The sequence below is a fragment of the Stegodyphus dumicola genome, chromosome 7 (genome assembly GCF_044657685.1).
Source record: "Stegodyphus dumicola isolate Sdum_Otavi_A_Nest chromosome 7, ASM4465768v1".
Classification (NCBI taxonomy): Eukaryota; Metazoa; Arthropoda; class Arachnida; order Araneae; family Eresidae; genus Stegodyphus; species Stegodyphus dumicola.
The window spans coordinates 94137075-94157405 of NC_140774.1; the positions used below are offsets into that span (position 1 = coordinate 94137075).

Here is a 20331-nt window from a genome sequence, read left to right on the forward strand (position 1 = left end):
TGTTTAATATAGCGGCCAGCATTTTTTAAAGCAAGTTAAAACCTGTTACTGCATTCTCAACAGAAGCTCTTAGCATATCAGGAGGAATATTGCGGACATGTCGGTTGTATCACATTTCTCATTTCTGTCAAATTGTTTAGATTATCATCATAAACAGTGCTTTTGAGATAACCCTATAGCCAAAAGTCACAGAGGTTGAGGTCTGGTGGGAAGAGGGGAAGTGTCGGCCTATAAGACGTTCATTCGGGAAATGTTGCCTAAGTAACTGTGCGACACATGTGAGGCGGGGCCCAGCCTTACATAAAAATCGTAGTATCTAAAATGCTCCGTTACTGCAGTTCATGTATCACGAAACATTTTAACATTGACTCTAAGCGAGCTGCAATCACAGTGGTCTAGCTGTCAACTGCTCTTTAGAGAAAAATGGTTCAGTTATGAAACTAACTCATTCCACACCGTTTGGTGTGGAAATAGCTATGCAGAAGAGAATGCAATGAAACTAGGTAGATAACATGAAGGATTGCTTTGGCCCAAATCGATTAAAAGCGTTTTGAATCAGTATCTTCATGTTTTGGGGCCAAATTCAGGCTTCAAAAATTATAAATTAGCAATCTGTAAGAAAACGATCTCCAGATTGTATGCACTTGTGCGAGTGATTTGCGATCTCACATTTTCTAATTGCTAATTCATTGTTTTCACGGACGAATTTCTCCCTTACACGGATGGCGGATTCGACTTTTATTGAATTTAACGCCTTTAAATGGTAATTTGCTTACTTCAAAGTTTCTTAAGGATATACAACATATTAAACCTGTGTAACAAAAGGTTAAGTTAGATTCCGACCCATATTTCATTTCACAATATTGCATACAGCGCCATTTCCCCCCTGGTGATGAGGTTTCGAACTTTTTTTTTCACGGAAAATAAATTCCCATGGCCTCCTTTACACGGTTACCAAGTTTGATAACATTTGATCCAGTAGTTTTCCTTTTATGACTGTTTCAAAGTGGAACTTTAATTATAACCACCCTGTATATTATTAAATTTTAATTTGAAGCTATGCATTATATGTATACCATATGTAAGATTTTTGCTTTTATGGAAAAAATAAAGAATCGAAGCAAATATACTTAGGATAATGGACTAAAACTGAAAAAATTTCCCCTCCCTCCGAAAATAAAACATTGAAACTTCGACCCTGAATTTATTGGATTATCAAAATATTCAATTTGACTTAGCTTCTAAGTCATTCCGACAACAATTCCAAATTACTGAAGCTGAAGTAAAAGGTTTAGTATATATTCACTGTATGTTAATAAAGTAATCAGAGTGTAATAAAAATCAATTATAGAATTTACGCCGATGCAACTTTTTGTCTGAATGCACAACATGTAATGGAAAAGAAGGCTTGTAGAGATTTTTTTTGACATGCTTCTAAAAGTAGATGTCATACTTCTTTTGTCTCTTCAATGTCAAAAAACTTTCCTTTGAGAGGCAACTTTAGTTTTTGGAAAAGAAAAAAAAAAAAAAAAAAAAATCACAAGAAGACAAATTTGAAGAACATGCAGGATGATTGAGTACACATACTTATTTTTGGAACACAAGCGGTTCTTCGATTGGTTATTGAATAATGAAAAGATGCATTGTCATGCAATACAAAACATTTGGAATACATTTCCTGACTGAATAACGTAAGATAAAAAGTCATCTGCTTAATTCACAGCCATTTACAAGTCAACTACTCAGGCAATTGCAGAATCGTTTTGATCCTTAGCTTGTAAGACAAACCTAATATCACTGGATTTAAACACTTCTTTAATCTTCTGAGAACATTCCTTCTTTAGCTCAAATTCCAAGAACATTAAGTGAATACAATTATTGCAAAAGAAATTAAATATTCATTTGCACTACAGCTTGGTACTTTACTAACGAGTTAACAAAACTTAAATTCTGCTTTTTGTGTCTAAGAATACAACAATATTTTAAATATTTACAAATAAATTGAAGCCTCACCAGTTGCCTAGCATTTGAAGATTGTTAAATACTAATTGCTTGTTGCGAAGTCTAACCCAGGCTGCATAGTTGGTTTTCGTAGTTTTCTAGGTTCTCTTTACAAAGGTTCTCTATGAAAGCATCTTAATCAAATAGCTCTCATGTTCTTTCTCTGTTCAAATAACAAACTAACCTAGTTTAAGCGCGATTTCCAAGTGAAGTCACTAGCAAAACCCGAATACTCATTAAAAATCATATAGTTGCCAATCGGGAGTAACATGAAAGATACGGCGCCAATAATTGAATTGCTGTTACAGTACGCTGTTTCTAAACTTAGATGGGCATTCCTTAATTAAATACAATTGATTTGTAACTTCTATTACAGCTGATGGAAAGAATTGAAGTACAAATAAATAATATCATGTGCAATCTTGATTAATATAAAATTAGAAATATTTGCATTAAGACAGAATGTTTTTGGAAATATTTGCAATTACTTTATAAGAAGGATTTATTAATAACTGTAAAAATTACTTATTATATTACTGATGATTAGAATTCAGTTCTTGACAATTACATTCTAAATTAGAATTTTAAGGATATAATGAAAATACACTACGCATAAAAATACATTTTAGGATAAAATACGAGTTGATTTTTTATGTTTAAAAACTTCTTAAATTTATTTAATTCATTTGAAATTTAAGATTAAAAATAGCTGTGGCAATTCACTGTAACAATAATCCATAAACCACATTTAGCGTTATTATCGCTTAAAAAAAAAAAAAAAAAAAAAGAGAGAGAGAGAGAGAGACCAAATTTCAAAATGCGAAAATATGTAAATTTGTGTATATCTTACAAAATTTTGAATAAAAAAGTCTAATTTTTTTGCAGGTATGCTTAGAAATACACCTACTTTAAGATGATGGTAAAAATTTTATAGGTTATTATTTAAAATGTTTTTCAAAAAATTTATAAAAATTATTTAAAAATAGAAATTTAAAAAATAAAACACAAAAAATGGGTAAATTTTATTTGGAATGAATCTAAATTTTGAAATGTGAAAGGAAAAATCAAAAAAGTTTAATAAAAAAAAGAGATATTAATAAATATTTGCCAAATTCAATTAACATTGAGGAGCTAAAATTTTAAAAACTACTCGTACGATTTTTACAAAACTTGGCATTCTGGCATAATTTGAGTTGTTGAATCGAAATATGGGAAAAAATTGGTATGTTATTTCAGAAAAAGTCCAATTTTGTGTCTATACAGAAACGTAGGTATAAAAATACCTATGTTAGAGTAGTGCTATACATAAATCTAATATATATCCTAAATCGTGCTTTCGAGACATGAAAAACATAGTTTGAATTTTGTCAATCAGCCCAGTAGAACGGGAGATACAGCACTGTCCCATTTTTTTTAGCAGTGAACATCATTTATTTCCTCAAATTTTATCACTAAATTTTTGTTATTACAGAAATTAGTTGTAGCTGCTGCATGTATAACCCAATTAAATTTATCTGCGTTACCTCCTTTATCTGTAGTTAACATGTAATTTCCTACTAACATTAAATCTTCATCTTAACTTTATCTTTAATCTGGCCATTTTTATTGTCTATTTTAAACTTCTGATTTTTAATTATGTTTCCTTTACACTGAGCAATTGAGTGTCCATTTTATAACATCTATAAGAAGGTTCAATCTTCATATTCCCCACTTTTTTCTTAGATTTATTTTTACTTTTTCCGGCATTTGTGCTAATAGTATTAAATACGCTTACCTTGCTGTCTTCTAAATCCGCCTGTACCTGGCAAAGTAGACTTTCGTCTCTTACCAGTTCTTCAGCAATTCTTTCCAACGTAAAATTCTTATCCTTCCACCTACAATCAACTGTATAATCCCGGAATATTCCTGGGGTAACCTCCCAATTGCCTGAAATCATTTAAAAAAGATTTGCTAAGTTGTGTCCAGCTTCTTCGCAATCATTTTTATGCTCGTGATGAATAGCCCGATTTCTTAATCCAGTTCTTATCTAATGCTGAGAAATTCATTCAGAAGCTGGATTATTCTTGTTCTTGTTTTTGGTTCAAATTGCTTCTGTGGAACCCCCCTCCCCATGCTTATTTACCACTTGAACATTCTTGTATCAATGTCCTGAACTTAGTTTTAATTCGATAACACAGTGAAAATTCTATTTTCTCTCAAAGTGAAATTCAGCTTGTAACATCCTATTGCACTTTTATCCAAATTCTTCTTCTTTACCTTCTATGAAGCTCCAACCATTTCTGTCAAACAACAGCATCTTGATATCGACATTCCATCAGTCCCAGTTGTCATGGTTCAACAGTTCAAACCCTTCTGGTAGTAATGACATCTTAAGTTATGTGTAAGCAAAACCATTTGAACAAACTTCTACAACAGGTCAGCTTCTTTTCATAGATAACAGCCCTCTTCCCTCACATTTCTTAAATACTAATTTGAAATAGAACCATAACCTGTTGGCAATGGGCTTGTATCAAAAACATAATTTGCCTTGTTTAAATAAAAAAAAAAATACGATATGTACACCACATAATTTCCTTGCACAGAATAAATTATATGCATTTTTTCTTGCATCTCATTTAAACTTATTGGATTGAATTAAATCTACTTCGTCGATAGCGCAAAAACCATAATAGAATAAATGCACATTTTAAAATTCACTATATTTGTTTACCATAGTGACACTCTGGACATAGGTTCACTTAACAGCGTTACTTCTCATTAATTTTATAACTCAGAATGCAAAAAAAAATTATGTCATCTAAAGAATTATCTAATCGTTGCCACAGGTCCTATTCAAATGCTATAATAAATCTAGAACGATGTATAAAAGAAATTAAGCAAACAAATCAAAAAAGAAACAGCTTTTCACAGACGATTCAGTATTTCTCACTCAATTAATTCAGTTCTCACTTCCCAACAAGGCAAAAATACATAAAAACTCGAAATACCTATATAAAAAATTACGAAGTCTGAATATGTTTAATCTGATACACTTATTTCCTCGAATAAATTCCAGAATGGATTAAGCATGGTTTAATTCGCAATAATAAAAAAAGGCGTTATCCTTGTTGTTGCGAAGCTTAGTTTCTCTAAATTGGCAACAAATCCGCTATTTTTCCAAGTCTAAAATGTAAAAAAGCATGTCCACCTTCGCAAAATTCATTAGGCTTTAGCTGCACTTAAACAACTTTTAAATTGTTGATAACTCAAAAAATATTGCATGAAGATTTACTAAAGGTATAAAAACCCTAACCGGAACATAAGAACAACATAATTCAATCATTTTTAAAGCAAAAAATGCACAATTTACAAACATATAAGAGTAAAGAAACTGAGCTCGCTGAGCCAAGTAACACAGTAGATATATATATATATATAACTATATACATATTCTTTTGGTGTGGCTGATTGCAACTAAAATACGAGATGCACATCTACATGTTATAGCAGTCCTACATACAAAATTTGAACATTCTGAAGCTACGTGTTTTTGAGTTATGTGAGGTACGTACGTATAGACACCACGAATAATTTTTTTCAGAATTCATTTTAAATCAGTTTTGTAATTTTTTGGGGAAAAAGAGTCCTTTATTCTGTCCTTATTTGTGGATGTCAAGCAAAAACATCATTAAATTGCATTGCATAGCGGTCAAAATCAATATTTTTGTTGAAATATGATACCCGAAATTTTTCGCCATTACAATACTTTCTTTTTACTTCAAAAGGGGGAAAAATTAAAAAAAAAAAACTAATATTTATTTTATAACTTAAAAATTAAAACAACTAGGCTGCAGCAGTAGCCATTTGCATTAAAACCAAAGAGAAAAGAAAAGCCAGCAAGTCCTCTTGTGTTCTACTATTCCAGCGTATAATTAAACCATAGCCAATCCGCAGATACTATGTCATCAACAACCACGTTAGTTTATTGCCAATTGGCCTCTAAGTAAAAACCAAAAATAGAACATTAAGTCAACGGGATATACCTTTAAACCATATTTTTGCAGCAATTCCACATTTTGTTTAATGGACATCAAAACATGCTTTTGCTTTGTAGATACTGTGGCAGCTTCAGAATCAGAAACTCTTTTCGACAAAATCGAAAGTTCAAACTTTAATTTTCATAAAATTAATAACATTAATAATAACAGCCTGCAAAAAATAATAAACTGGATCAAACCAGAAAGTTAAAGAACAGTGCAATATGCTATATTAACTGAAATTTTTTGGAACCAGTAAAGTATAATTTTTGCCAAGCTTAATAGCGTCCACTAAACATTACTGGCTATGTATCATGAGATTGGCGATGAAACACAAGTTGTTCTGTTACTTTTGTCTTGCTTCTATCTATGCACTGAGACAACTAAACCTGAATTGTAATAGTTATTTATTATACTTATGTTTATTTCTTGCACATGCTTAAGGCTTATCTGAATCCTGAATAAATAAAATCCCACATATATTTAAGGCTTATCGAGGGGCGGCATTAGATAACTTATCACCTGACGCAGTCTCTGCGGGTCCTAAATTCTGCTACCAAGTATCCTTCTAAGTTCTAAATTTTGGATCCCAGTGCCTTCCCTAAATTCTAAAAATTTTGTCATCCCTTAATTTTGTTGCTCAGTGCTTCTCTAAATTCCAAAAAGTTTGTTTTATCTAAATACTACCGATGGTTCTGGGTTTATGTGAATAACAAATCAATTATTTTTAAATAGCACTAAATGTAATCTTTTGGCCTATGATTATCATCAACAAAATCTAGTTCTAGCATATGAGAAGAAATTTTTGTTAAATTTTTCCTCGTCATCATTTCTTAGTGCATTTAAATCCGTAATCATTGCCAAACATAATGTCAACATAAATGTTACTGTACTCTTTGTTATTCAATTATTAGTATAAAAAAATGCTTAAGCATCACTGCATGAGTCATTACTCATGTTGTTATGTGCTGATAAACATGTGGTGCTGAAAGTAAAATACAATCTTTTGGAAAAAAAAAAAAAAAAAATTGAAGCACCAAGAACTACTTTTGCGACTGTGACGAAATTTGTATGCAAAAACACCTTGATCGAACATGCAAATGATCAAACTTTCAAGGCAAATGAACAGGAATTATGATCATAGCATGTATTTCTAGTGCGCGATTTGCAAAGTATAAAACCAGTAACAGAGGCATAAAATTTATCCTTTTTTTGTTGCTGCCATTGTAATTCCGTAAAGAAGCAACTAAAGATTCCATTATGATGATATCTTAGACCTTACAGACAACTAAACAACTTCGAACGTGGTCGCATTGTAGTGTTGCGTGAAGCTGGGTGGTCATACCGAGCAATAGGCAGCCAGACAGGCAGCAATGGTTGCTTCAAGGAAACTGCCGACAAAATGAAGTCTCTGGAAGGCCAAGGGAGCACAAATGCAAGGCAAGATAGGATGATTGTTCGCGAGGATCGAAATGCCCCAACGGTATCATTGTCGACTATTCAATGCACTACAGCCATGTCTATATGTCCTCCGGTACTGTCCACCATCTCAAGGCGCTTGTCTGAGGCACGGTTACACTCACAGAGGCCTTTAAGATGTTTGTCTTTGACCCCATAACATTGGCAGAGTGATCTGGAGTGGTGTCACAGCCGATCATCATGGCATCGTATAGTGTTCAGCGATGAATCCCACTTCACTCTTGAAGCAGACGACCACCTTGTTCATGTCTGAAAAGGACAGGGCCAGAGGTCCCAAACAGCCTTTGTTTTACAGGCATACAGCCATAACCTCTGGTGTGATGGTGTGGGGCACTATTTATTACAACAGCAAGTCATCCTCTGTACATCTTAACAGCTCAACGATATGTTGATACCATCCTACGGCCGGATTCATTATCCTTCATGGCATGTCATCCTGGGGCCATTTTCGAACAAGATAATGCCAGGCCACGTACCGCTCGCATATCTCTGGACTGTCTCCATGTGGTTCATACTCTTTCTTGGCCAGCAAGGTCACCAGATCCTTCACCATTCGAGCATGTTTGGGACATAGTAGGCTGCCAGATTCGGGCACCACAAAATATTGCAGATCTGGAGCAACAACTGATGGATGGCTGGTAGAATGTGTCGTAGGATGACATTAAGAACCTCTACCACTCCTTGCCTCAACGAATTCAAGCATGCATTGCTGCCAGGGACATTTTGACCAACTACTAATTTGAACACTCAATGGGCGATTGTGAGCCGTGAACAGGCATTATGACCTTGATTTTTAAATCATTTTATTATTTGTGTATGAGCTATACACATATTCAATTTCATCAAAAACAACTACTTCCTTCCTGCTGCTTTGATTTTTTTTTTTTTTTTTTTTGCAAAAGTGTGTATAATAAATAATGATTCGCCAGGTTGATGTTAGGGATATAAAATAGTAGTAGGTTAAAATCAATGATGTTTCTATGTTGAATGTTTCGGTTTGATGCATGGCAAGCAGATATGCAGCTATAGAGCCATATTATTGATCACACAAATTTATGCTAAAATGGTTGTTTCTTCATCAGTGAGGCATTTTATTTAGTACTGAAGTGAAATTAAGAATCAAAATTCTCCATATGTTTTATTGTGTGTGGGGAGGGGGGGGATCAAACGCACATGCATACCAAAAAGAAAAGTTCCTAAGGGGAAAAAAATGTTGTTGTTGGCTTTGAGGTTTAGATTTTAGATCATTTTGGATGTCCTGATCTCAGACTTTGTACTGTATATGGATTTGCTTATCTCATACAAATCATAAGACATTTTACTGTTAGCCGGGTGCAAGGGGTAAATTGTCAAACATAGCACTTTTTTATATCTTTGGCATATATTTCTTTTTAAATTACATGTTTTGGATGAATTCTTGTTTTGTGAAAATGAGTTGTTTTATTTTTGGAATTGTTTAATCGTCAAAATGTAAAATCTGATGTTGGTGAAATTTGGGCCTGCCTAATGGAAAGCAAAAATGTACCTACTACCTTTTTAGATTTTGGCATTTCTGCTAATTAGATATGATTTTTCCTCAACTCTCAAAATTTTTTACTTAAGTGAAATACCGTGAAACCTCACTGTTGTTAGAATTATCAGCAAATACGATCATCTGTAGTTTAAAATATGCAATATAAGAATTTCTCTTCCTGTGCAGCATTGAGACAAAAATAAAATGGTACAGAAAGTAAGACTGGCACAGATCACATACAAGAAAACAATGAATAGGGGAAATGAGCTACTTTCAGAAAGTGTTACAAGAGTTAAAAACTACTGTCATTGGCATTTAGCATTTTACTTTACAATGATTTAATTGGAAAACATTCCACCCTTTTTACACGTTCACCCTCATCACAATATGTTTGAATGCGAAAAAGATTCCTTCTTTTTTTGCAGCTGATACACAGATTTTGAATTTTGGGTGAATTTTTGAAGAAAAAATGCACACTCATTTAATACACATATTAGCTTATATTCAGAAATACACAGTAGCCATTTTAATTTTATATCCAAAATTTTAAAAACAAAGAGGATGCCATTCAATAAAATTCTGAAAATGAATAGAAATCCAAGTGTACACTTGAAAAATATATATGATATGATAAAGGTTAGAACTTACAAGATGAAATTTTAGGATAAGCTTGGGATTTCAAATATAGCATGCCTGATGCATAATCACTTTCTTCAAAATGATCGGAGCAAACTTTATACCTGGCATTTAACTCCTGGACAGATTTACTTTTAAGAAATCGCTTATTGGATTCAGTGACCCACTTCTTGCACCTACAAAAAAAAAAAAAAAAAAAAAAAAAAAAAAAAATTAAAGCTGTCTGAGAAAGCTGAAATTTGTGTTCTTAATAATTCCATAAAGTACAAAATAAATATTTTTATATTGTTAAATAGGAGGATGAACACAGTTTAAATGAATCAAATAAATAAATGGAAAGAGTGTTAAATACATTTTACCAATTATTATGCAAGAATCCAGTCTTATATAAAAATGAAGTAGTTGAATAACTGGCTTTTTATCATTTCAAAAGTTAATATTAAATCTACCCTGTGATGGATTTCATTAATTTTAAATAAAGTTCTGCTAATCTCATATGAATATATTTATAGTGAGAATAATAATAAAATCTAATGTTTGAAACTTTTGTTTGCAAAACCTAATTTTTACCTCTAAAACAGACACTATGATAATTATCTTCGAAAATTACAAATTTTAAGAAGTTAACAGAAAATATAATTTTAGCAGCAATATTTCTTATATACTAATTTATATGCATACTTACAAAACAGGATCTTTTGGAAATGCAAAGAATCTTCTAAGAGAAGCATTTGACTGCTTTTTTCCACAAATTACACAGTGACTGGAAATAAGGTATCACAAATAAGAAACATTTCATAAATTTTTTTTCATTAAATACCGACAGTAATAATAAATTGGTAAATGCTAGTAATTAAAATTACTGATGTATGTTCCTAACACAACTTAATTCTCAAGTTGAAAACGATAAAAGTATCCCCCACCTTAAAAAAGAAAAAAAAAAAGAGAGAGAGCTGATTATCCCTCTGAGCGGCACGGGTTTTTGGATTTGTCATGAAGACCTGTATTTATGCAGCATTTATTACCTGAATTTAGATAATTACTTATTTTAGTCTCTATTTGCATAAACTTACATACATTAAGATTACCTTTACATTATTAAAGAAAGTAAGAAAACAAAATATCTTAAGTTATCAGCCAATAATGTATCAAGTGATAAAAATTCTCATGACCAGAGTCATGCTGCTCAAAGGGTTAACCATTTGACGTGTGCCCTGAAACCACCAATTTTCAAATTTTTTTCTCCTCTTCCTTCCAAATTTTTCAGTGAAAATCAATTGATTACTGATCTTTTATCTCTAAATAACACAAAATGACTGCAGAATCATACATGCTTTAGGTCTTAGTACTTCAAATCAGATGCCTTTTAAAATTCATTTTCAATGAGACAAAATAACTTCCTTTTATTAGTATTAACAACTTTAAATTTCAAAAGTTGTTCATCGCACATCATGATTTCTATCATAAACAATAAAAAAATAGCAATAATTAAATTGCATAAATAAAAATGCCCTTTATATGTATGGCATTTGCTTTGTGGTTTCAGGGCGCGACCATTGCACTGCTAGAGCATTGTGCCACAATGCTCTAGAGGCTCAGTGGTTGCACCTTGAAACCACTGCTCTTCACAATGCCATTTGCTTGCTTCTCAAATAGGAATGTTTATTTTTACATGGATATAAATAAGGGGTTTTGAAACCACAGAGTTATTTTATTACTAAACAATACCTGCACCTGCCCAGTAAAAAGTCTTTCTTTTTCAGAGACTTTTCTCTGACCTCAACATGCTTGCTCCCCAAGCTATTATTGTGGTTTTATAAATTATTTCCTGTGGTTTAAATTTAATGTAAATATACTCTGCTATAATTAAAAATAGAAATAGTGTAAAGTTTTATTTAAATTAAAAATATTTTCTGAATATTTTGGGACAAAATACGAATAAAATAAGTATGAATGATCCTTACCAAAGCCAAAAAGACCAAGCATCCCACCCACCCATTAACATAAAAAAACCACAAATTTCATGTGCCAGATGAAAAGAAACTAAATAACGCTGGACATATACCAGTGAAATTTAGATGAAGGCAGTGTCATTTTGTAGCACAAGGAAGAAACCTCATAGAAGAAGATACATGTGCGAAAGGTGCAACGTGGGTCTATGCAAGTACCAAAAAAATAAAACATGCTTTGAACAGTGTCACAAAAAATATTTGTTCTTTTAAATTAAAAAAAACAACACAGAGTCTTTTTTTATCCTTATTTTACTGAGTTTTTTTAATCCATTTAGCCAAACATCCATATTATGTAGGTATTCATATTTTCACTGCTATAGAAAAATTATATAAATGTTTATTTTTTAATTTTTTCTGACGATTTACTTTGTAAAATAATGTAAAAAATTATATATTATGCAATTCCTACATACATTTTTTCAAATTCTTAAATTTCATCATTTATTGGAAATGCACCCGGAGAAAGGTAAGTTTCAAAGTCCTAGACATGCAGTGGTTTCACAGTGCGACCACCACCCACAGAACAATGGGCAAGAGTAGATTTTTTAAAAATTCATATATTATTTGTCCCTAGGATCCTAATATTCAATTTCTAGAGTTTTTAGTTTAAAAAATTATAAAAATAATATCGTGCGCATCAAAGGGTTAAAGGAAAAGATTTAAAACTTAAGGCATTTGCTTCTTGAAATGGATTTGAAACATTTACGGCAGACCACAGAAAGATAAGAAATTCCCGTGTAAATTCCACAACAGGCCGCAGTTATCCAGCTGTAACGAGGTACCAGAAGTGGTAAGTTCTCTTAAAATAAAATTTATTTTTAGGCTGAAAGGAGTGACATTGAGTACTAAACCCTGGGGTACACCTTCTTGTTGTACAAATACACGAGATAGCAATGATCCAATCTCAACTTGGAAAGTACAAGTCTCAGAAAGTTTTGAATGAAGGTAGGTAAATTAAATCGCAGTTCAGCACTATAAAGGTACAGGCCATGAAGAATTCCATGTCACCAAGTTCTATCATACGCCTTTTCCATGTCAAAGAAGATAGAAACCACGTGACTTATTTTCACAAATGCATTGCATACTTGCAAATGCATTGTGGTTTTCACAAATGCATTGTGGTTTCTAAGAACAGGGCATTGTCAAATGAATATCTTCTCTTACAGAAGCCATTTTGGTATGGCGATAGGCAATGGTTTTTCTCCAGATAGTAAGTGAGATGGTGATTTACTATTTTTTCCATGATCCTACAAAGGCAGCTAGGACAATAATTTAAAGGACTTTTTGGGTTCTTGCCGGGGTTTGCAATAGGGATTACAAAAGTACTGCACCAAAGCAGTTGGAAAAGTTTGTTCCTTCCATACCCCTATTATTAGGAGCTAGAAGGACTACTAGAGATTCATACGGCAGATGCTCTATCATCAAATAACTTACACCATCAGGACCAGGACAAGTTCTACTAGTCTGAGATATTAGACTTTTTAATTCTAACATGGTAAGATCTTTACTATAAGATTCTGCATTAGGATGGGAAAAGTCAATATGAGTCCTATCCAAGTGCATCTTTGAAGAGAGAAACACTTTTTATTAAATGCTACTGCCAGATACAGCAGCAAACGTTTCACCTAAAGCATCAGCTATTTCTTCTCTAGTGCTTCCCACCTTTCCATCTTTTTTCTAGAGAAGAAAAGGAATAATCGTTATACAGTCCAGAGGCTTTGTGTTTCCTTTCCAAACCTGTTTGCTAGACATTGAAGATGTAATAGTAAACAGGTTGGCAGCCCATGGTTTTTTCTGACGACTTCTTGAATTCACCTTAGCTTTTTTAAAGGTCAGAAGATTTGCCAGTGTTGGATATCAACGAAAGATACGTGAAGCTTTCTTTTGCTCCTTTGAAGTTCTATGACAATCATAGTTCCACCACGATTTAGGGAACCTTTTTACTGCCACATCAATCTCCACATCATTTATCATTTCTTCAGTCAACACAGCAGAAGATTGCAAAAAGATTCCAATCAGCTTTATTGTAAAGTAAGCATGGTTGTCTTAAGATCACCGACTCTCCTGCAATATTTACAATCACCAGGAAATGGTCACTATTGTAGAGATTCTCCCCTACACTGAAAGAGCAAAGAGGGTACACATTTCTGCACACGGAAATTAAGGACCTTTAAGGACCATTAATGAAAAAAATTAAGGACCTATGAGCAAATGGGAACTGAATAAATTCAATTAAAAATATTATTCTATGCCTGAATTTCACTTTTGTAATATCATCCTAAAAAATAAACAGATTCCTAAATAGAAGTATGCATTATTACTAAACATGAATTAACATAATTATTAACAAGTTTGAGAATAAAATAAACTTCAAGCAGTTTATCAAGTAACATTAAATATTTTACACTTATAACAGGTTGGAAATATTAGAAAGAAGATAAGTGACATTTACATTTTACTAATAGTTAGCTTTATGTTGATTTTTTTTTTTTTTTTGTCTCATTTTGTTACATACTTGATCAGTCTAGAGCAGAGGTTCTCAACCGGTGGTATACAAGAAAAAAATAGGTGGTACACAAAGAAGCAAAGTATTTTTAACTATTTATTTCAAAAATTAAAATCCCAACATCCTCATTGATTTTTTTCTCTAACACTCGTAAATTTATGCGATCTGAGCTTTGTTCAAGATTGGTTGTGGTAGTAGTACTTTGTAGTAGTGGTACTAAAGGTATTCAACTTTTGTTTAGATGCTACACGTATGTCAAAAGGTTTAGAACTGTTGGTCTAAAGGTTTAGTAAATAGCAGGTAGATTTTATGTCAAATGGTATAGGTTAAAATGAGAAGTAAATAAAGTAAGCATAATCAGCATGATTCATAACAAAAGACTGAATATTATTACCGCTGCTGCTTGTCTAGATGGAGACCTGCTGATTAAAGCAAACCTAAAAGGCCTGATCTAGGCACGGTTAGCAAGTGTTCAAAGTTATTCAGGCTCTACACTTTATGCAGTTAGTGTCATAGCTTTGCACAGAATTTCAGGGGTTGTAACTCAGTTAATATACTTTCAGGTTCCAATAAGCCAGTCAAGCACCAGAGGTGATAAGTTGTTTTGTAACATTTTAACTCTCACTATATGCAAAGAATAAGTATTACTTGAATTTCTACATTTTTGTGTTTTATCTTGTGAGTTTATTTTAGTTATAAATAATTAAATTAGGTAAATAGGTAACCTTAGTCATTATGGCCACTATTAAATTTTATTTTTTAACAATATTTGTTAAAAAAACCCTATTAAAATCAAAATCTAATAAAATATCACAATTTAAAATACATGTAATTTATGACATTAATTCTTTAACAATATTAGGATAATTACGCATTAAAAGCTACAAAACATTTATACCATTTATGTTTTCATAGCTACAAAACATAAATATTTTGTAACAACACTCAACAAAATAGTATTTATCCATCATTTTAATTTGAAGCCTTCTCAGACATTTTGGCTAGCTTATACCAATTTCCTTCTCTTTAAGCATTTTTTCTAACAATAATTAGAGATTTGCCTCAATATGCAAATCAATGCTCTCACTAGTTTCTGCGTCCTAACATGTCAACAATGTACCTATGAGGGTTTACTTGATCTGATAAAAGTTAAATAGTCCAAAACCCCCGACAGATGTGAAGCAAATTATCACTATTTCTGAAAGTAACTACAATATCAGACAAAAGTTTAAATAAGCCTCTTATTTAAAAAGAACTTAGAACAAACATAAAGGCATGTTCTGATGCTAACAAAGTCAATCACAGTGATGTAATTAAACAAGAACAGTCAAATTCAAACTAAAAATGTGGACTAGTGGTCAAAGAGTATACAATTTAATTTAATCTGGCTCAGTAACCCTATCATATGAGGAAACAGAAATGGAAAATTATAGTAAAGGCTGATATCATAAACAATTGAGTAATTTACATAATATTAACTGCACATATCTTTGAAGAATAATTTTCTTTATGTATTCAGTTTCTTTCTTCAGCATATTTTCTTTTCATTTTATAATTTTTGGATTGAATTACAGATTGCTGTTTTTCCAAAAAAACACTATATGCATTTAGAATGTACAGAAAAAATGACTAATTTAATTTCTTTAGTAATATGAAATATATATCGTAAAGGCCAGTTACAGAGCTGGTGTGGCAGAATTTTTAAAATTTAGTGACACACCAAACAACAAAATCTAGAAATGGCAAAACTTTTAGAATTTAGAGCAGGCATTGGAAGCAGAATTTAGAAAGGTACTATGCAGTCGAATTTAGGATCCACAGAGATTGCATCAGATGGGAAAATGCCTAGTGCAAGCTCTGCGTATGATGCATTAAGACACATTAGATGGATCTTTTAAATTGTAAGTTTTCAATTTCTTTATTAATAAAAAAATCCCTTTCTATAATGCCTGCCCAAGTGATAAGATTAGAAGCATTTTTGATATTTTCCATGCTTGTGTCTAGTGAAAAGTAGAGAAAATAAAGGGAAGATAAACATGTTAAAAAAAAGATTCTAGTATAAGGAGTAAAACATTCAAATATTATGTCTTCATTGTTCTTCCAGACGTTCTCCAAAACGTAAGAAATTCATCACAAACTTTCTGTAAAATACATCCATTACGCGTTGATACCAAGGAGACATTTTTCATTTTGTCACATATTTCTCAAATCTTCTAGAATCGTGGGTCTATAAATCTTGCCTTCAAATCCTTCTAAATTTTCCAAGCTGCAATGTCAAAAATACTAAGGAAAAATTATCCCAACCAATTCTGTAACAGCAAAAAGCCAGAAGTATTTTGGGAAAAAAAAGGGAGGGGAGAGAAAAAGTGTAAAATTAATTTTATAGAGAAAATTGATGCATATTCTGAGAATTTTGAATACTCTGAGACAATTACACGGGAAAAACGCTTACTACGAAAAAATTAAAAAGACTTTTAATTAATTACATAGCTAACTGTGCTTTTCCTAAAAGCTGTTTCGTAAATTATGCTTTACAGCATTATACCTTATTTGTTTTTCAGATTCAAAATATTGTACAAGTTGCCAAAATGAAACTTTATAATATGACAGCGAAAAATAAAAATGTTTTATTTTAATGTTATTTTTTAAATATAATTCCAATATATTACCATTATTTTAATGAAATTTATCAATGCCATGATGCTTTTAAAAAAATCGACAAAAAATTCTCAGATTTCGGAATTAAAAATTTTCTATAGAAATTGATCTTAAAATCGCCAAATTTAGAACCGTTTAATAAAAGAATTCACATTCCCAAAAGCGAAAATTGTTTAAGAGCTCTTTGTTACAAAAAAAGAATTTCGAAATGCTTGTTTCACTTCTGGCTTAGAAACTCGAGTAAAAATTAGAAACAGAAAAATATTATAACCCATGAACCCATTCAAAAGATAACCATATACGTCAGTGAATTGTCAAAAATATTCCTCCAAAATGCTAATTCACACTCAAAATGGCAGTCGTAAAAACAGACACAAAATTCAGATGATTAAAATTAAGGACCTTCTACTCATTTGGGCCAAAATTACGGACTTTAAAGGACAAAAAATCAATTCCAAAAAATTTAAGGACTTTTAAGTACCGTATGAACCCTGGCAAAATTACAGTAGAAATGGAGAACAAATAGCCAGATCAATTGCATGAAATTTTCTAGTTGATGAAAGTAGGTGCATTCTCCATTATTAAGGAGATAAATAGAATGATTTTCCATTAATTGTTTGATCAGTCGGCCCCTTGAATTAATGTCCCTACTTCCCTACAAGATACTATGTGCATTGAAGTCACCTATAAGCAGAAAAGGTTCTGCGAGCTGCTCTATTATTCTATCCAACTCTTGCTAATCAACATGCTCATTTGAGAGTAAATAAATACTGCACACTGAAATCAAAGAGAGTAAGTTAATCTAAATGGACAAAACTTGAAGTTGTCAATGAGAGTACATTGTATGGGTGATTGTGGGAGACAATAAGACCCACACCACCACAGACACGATTCCCAGATGGGTTGTCCTTTCTTACGGTGGTTATACGTCCATATCTTAGCATATCTGCTTGTTTTTTAACAAGGTTTCTTGAAGTAAAAAGCATGTAGGTTGAGAGACGTTGATTAAATCTTTGATATTATCCAGATTTTGACAGAATCAGGCAATTCCATGAAACAAGTGCACCCATTGTGGATGCTTGTTTTTACGCTTTTTTATTTTTGTGTGTGTGTGGAGGTAGAAGGTGTTTTGGAAGGGATAACCTTTGTTCAACGTCCATTTCATCCGAGTCATCTGGACATCCTGAACTCATGCTTGCAACAGAACTTTCACTAGGGTGTCCTGGATTTTTGCTTACTTTTCTCTTCGATAACATCTCTATGCTTAGCCTGTTCAGCATTATGTTTTCCTTTGGATGCAGTCAATGGCATACTACTTTCAACATCAGGCCATTTTCTCTGAATTTTGATTTCTAGGATCTTCTCTCATTGCTAGTTCTTTTTTCTAAGCAGTTATTGCAGTTTAAGTTGATATTGATTTGAATGATTTTGTTGTGGATGCATAAACTGTATTAGATCTTGGCTGATTAGACAGAACAAGTCTTTTGGTTTCAGCAAATGATATTTTTTTGTGTAACGGCTTGAATTTGTTTTTCTCTCTGCCATTTTGGACATGATCTTGAAAATGCCAGGTGCTGGCGTTAGCAATTTACACACGAGGGGGCAGCAAAGCAGCCTTCACTGTAATGGCCTATGATGGAACATCAAGCACATGTAAGGCTACCATGACAGGAGGTCTTTCCATGTCCAAAGTGCTGACACTGAAAGCAGCACAATGGATTCGGTATATACGGCCTGATCGAGCAATTTAGGTATCCAGCTTTAAATTTTAACCATTCAAAGATTTAAACTAGTTGTTTTTAGGCAGGTTAGAAGACTTGAAGGTAAGTATGAAATGTTAATTGGAATCAGTTGACCTTCTTTATGCATTTTAATCCTACGAGCACCACATACGTTTTGATCTGATTGATGCAGACTTAACTTGCCTAGACAAAATAGCAGATAAAGTTCCCAAACAACATACAGCCAACTATTTGTGTAGCATCAAATACACAGTTATCTTCAACACTAAGCTTAATGATCAAACAAATAGAAAATCTCATTAAGCAAGTTGAACACTTGTCTTGAAAACAGTACAATCAAAATCCAAGACATTAAGATAATTGCAGTTGCTCAAAAAGTAGTCAAAGTTTTGTTACCCACATTTAGATGAGATTCTAGTATTCTCAGAAAATAAAGCACACCACAAACAATACATTTCCAAAATTTTACACAAAATTAACAAATATGGACTTAAATACCTCAAAATGTGTTTTCGAGGTTCCTGATATAGAATTCTTAGGTCCTTGAATAACCAAGAACAGAAGTTAAACTTTAGCTGAAAAAGTAGATGCAATTTTGAACTTCAAAAAAGCAGAAACTATTAAAGACTTCAGAAAGTTTTATGGTTATTAAATTTTTACTGCAGATATCTGCCATGTGCAGCTCATAACCAAGGGCTACTCAGTGATAGAAGGTTCAAAAAGGAACGACAAATGGAAAATTCATTGATCTGTTCAAATATGTGAAGCTTTTGGAAATGTTGAACAGTTAGCAAATGCTACATTATTAACATATCCTTAGCCAAATGCACCTCCAATTCTTCAAGTCAATTCACCTGATTATGCTACTGGTGGATCTCTAAACCAAGCTGCTAACCACAGACACAAACCTCTAGCATTTTTTTCTTTGAAACTCACAACGACTGAGACGAAATATGGTGATTATAATAGAAAATTATTAGCAATCTAAGCAGCTATTTAGAAATTTAGATACATGCTAGAGGAACACAAATTTAGTGTTTACTGATGACAAATGCTCTTCACGCCAAAGTTATCAACTAGATTTTATTTCACAGTTTACAACTCCATACATAAAAGGAACCAGCCCACCAGTGGCCGAGCCAATAAGTTGCTTAACACTGGGAGTTTGGTCCGAGATTTGAATCCTGTGAACAGGCAGGCTGTATGGCCTTTCTTGTGGTTTTCCCCATGTGTAACGTTTATATGAGCCATTTCCCTTAGAAAGTCCTCCACAAAAGCATCCTGCTGTTTAGGCAGATAGCCCACGAATATTTTGCCATAATCAAATAAACCAAACCAAAACCAGAAAAGGAACCAATAATATTGTTCCCGACACATTATCTTGCATTCACAAAATTAAAATTATTACTCCTATTGATTATGAAGTTATTGCTATAGCACAAACAACAAATGATGAGTTAAAAGAAATATTAAATACTAACAATTCTTTACAAATTAAAAAAAAAGTTAAGCTTTCAAATTAACAAACAGGATGATACTATGATATATCTACTGGCATAGCAAGATATACACCCAAGGCATTCTGAAAATTGTGTTTTAATTGCATTTATGTGGGAATCGTCAACGCCCGATGCCGACTTAGCGAAGAACCAGCTGACGTCATCAGCATAGCTCAGCGCGAATCATTCCAGACAGCGAGAGATAGCTTCCAGACGTGGATGTGAGAGGAGATGCGAGCAGACGGCTCGCATGCCTTCGAGAGTTGAAG

General features: G+C 32.6%; 1 protein-coding gene across 3 annotated transcripts in view; it reads right to left on the reverse strand.

Moving 5' to 3' along the window:
• Positions 1-20331, reverse strand: part of LOC118193654 (uncharacterized) — a 112069-nt gene that overhangs the window by 23743 nt on the left and 67995 nt on the right. For all 3 annotated transcript variants that reach the window (XM_085820602.1, XM_085820603.1, XM_085820604.1), the window contains exons 3-4: positions 10331-10408; positions 9658-9821 (exon numbers count right to left, since the gene is read on the reverse strand). In XM_085820602.1, coding sequence (XP_085676728.1) covers positions 9658-9821; positions 10331-10408 — 242 coding nt within the window. The remainder of the gene's footprint in view (positions 1-9657; positions 9822-10330; positions 10409-20331) is intronic.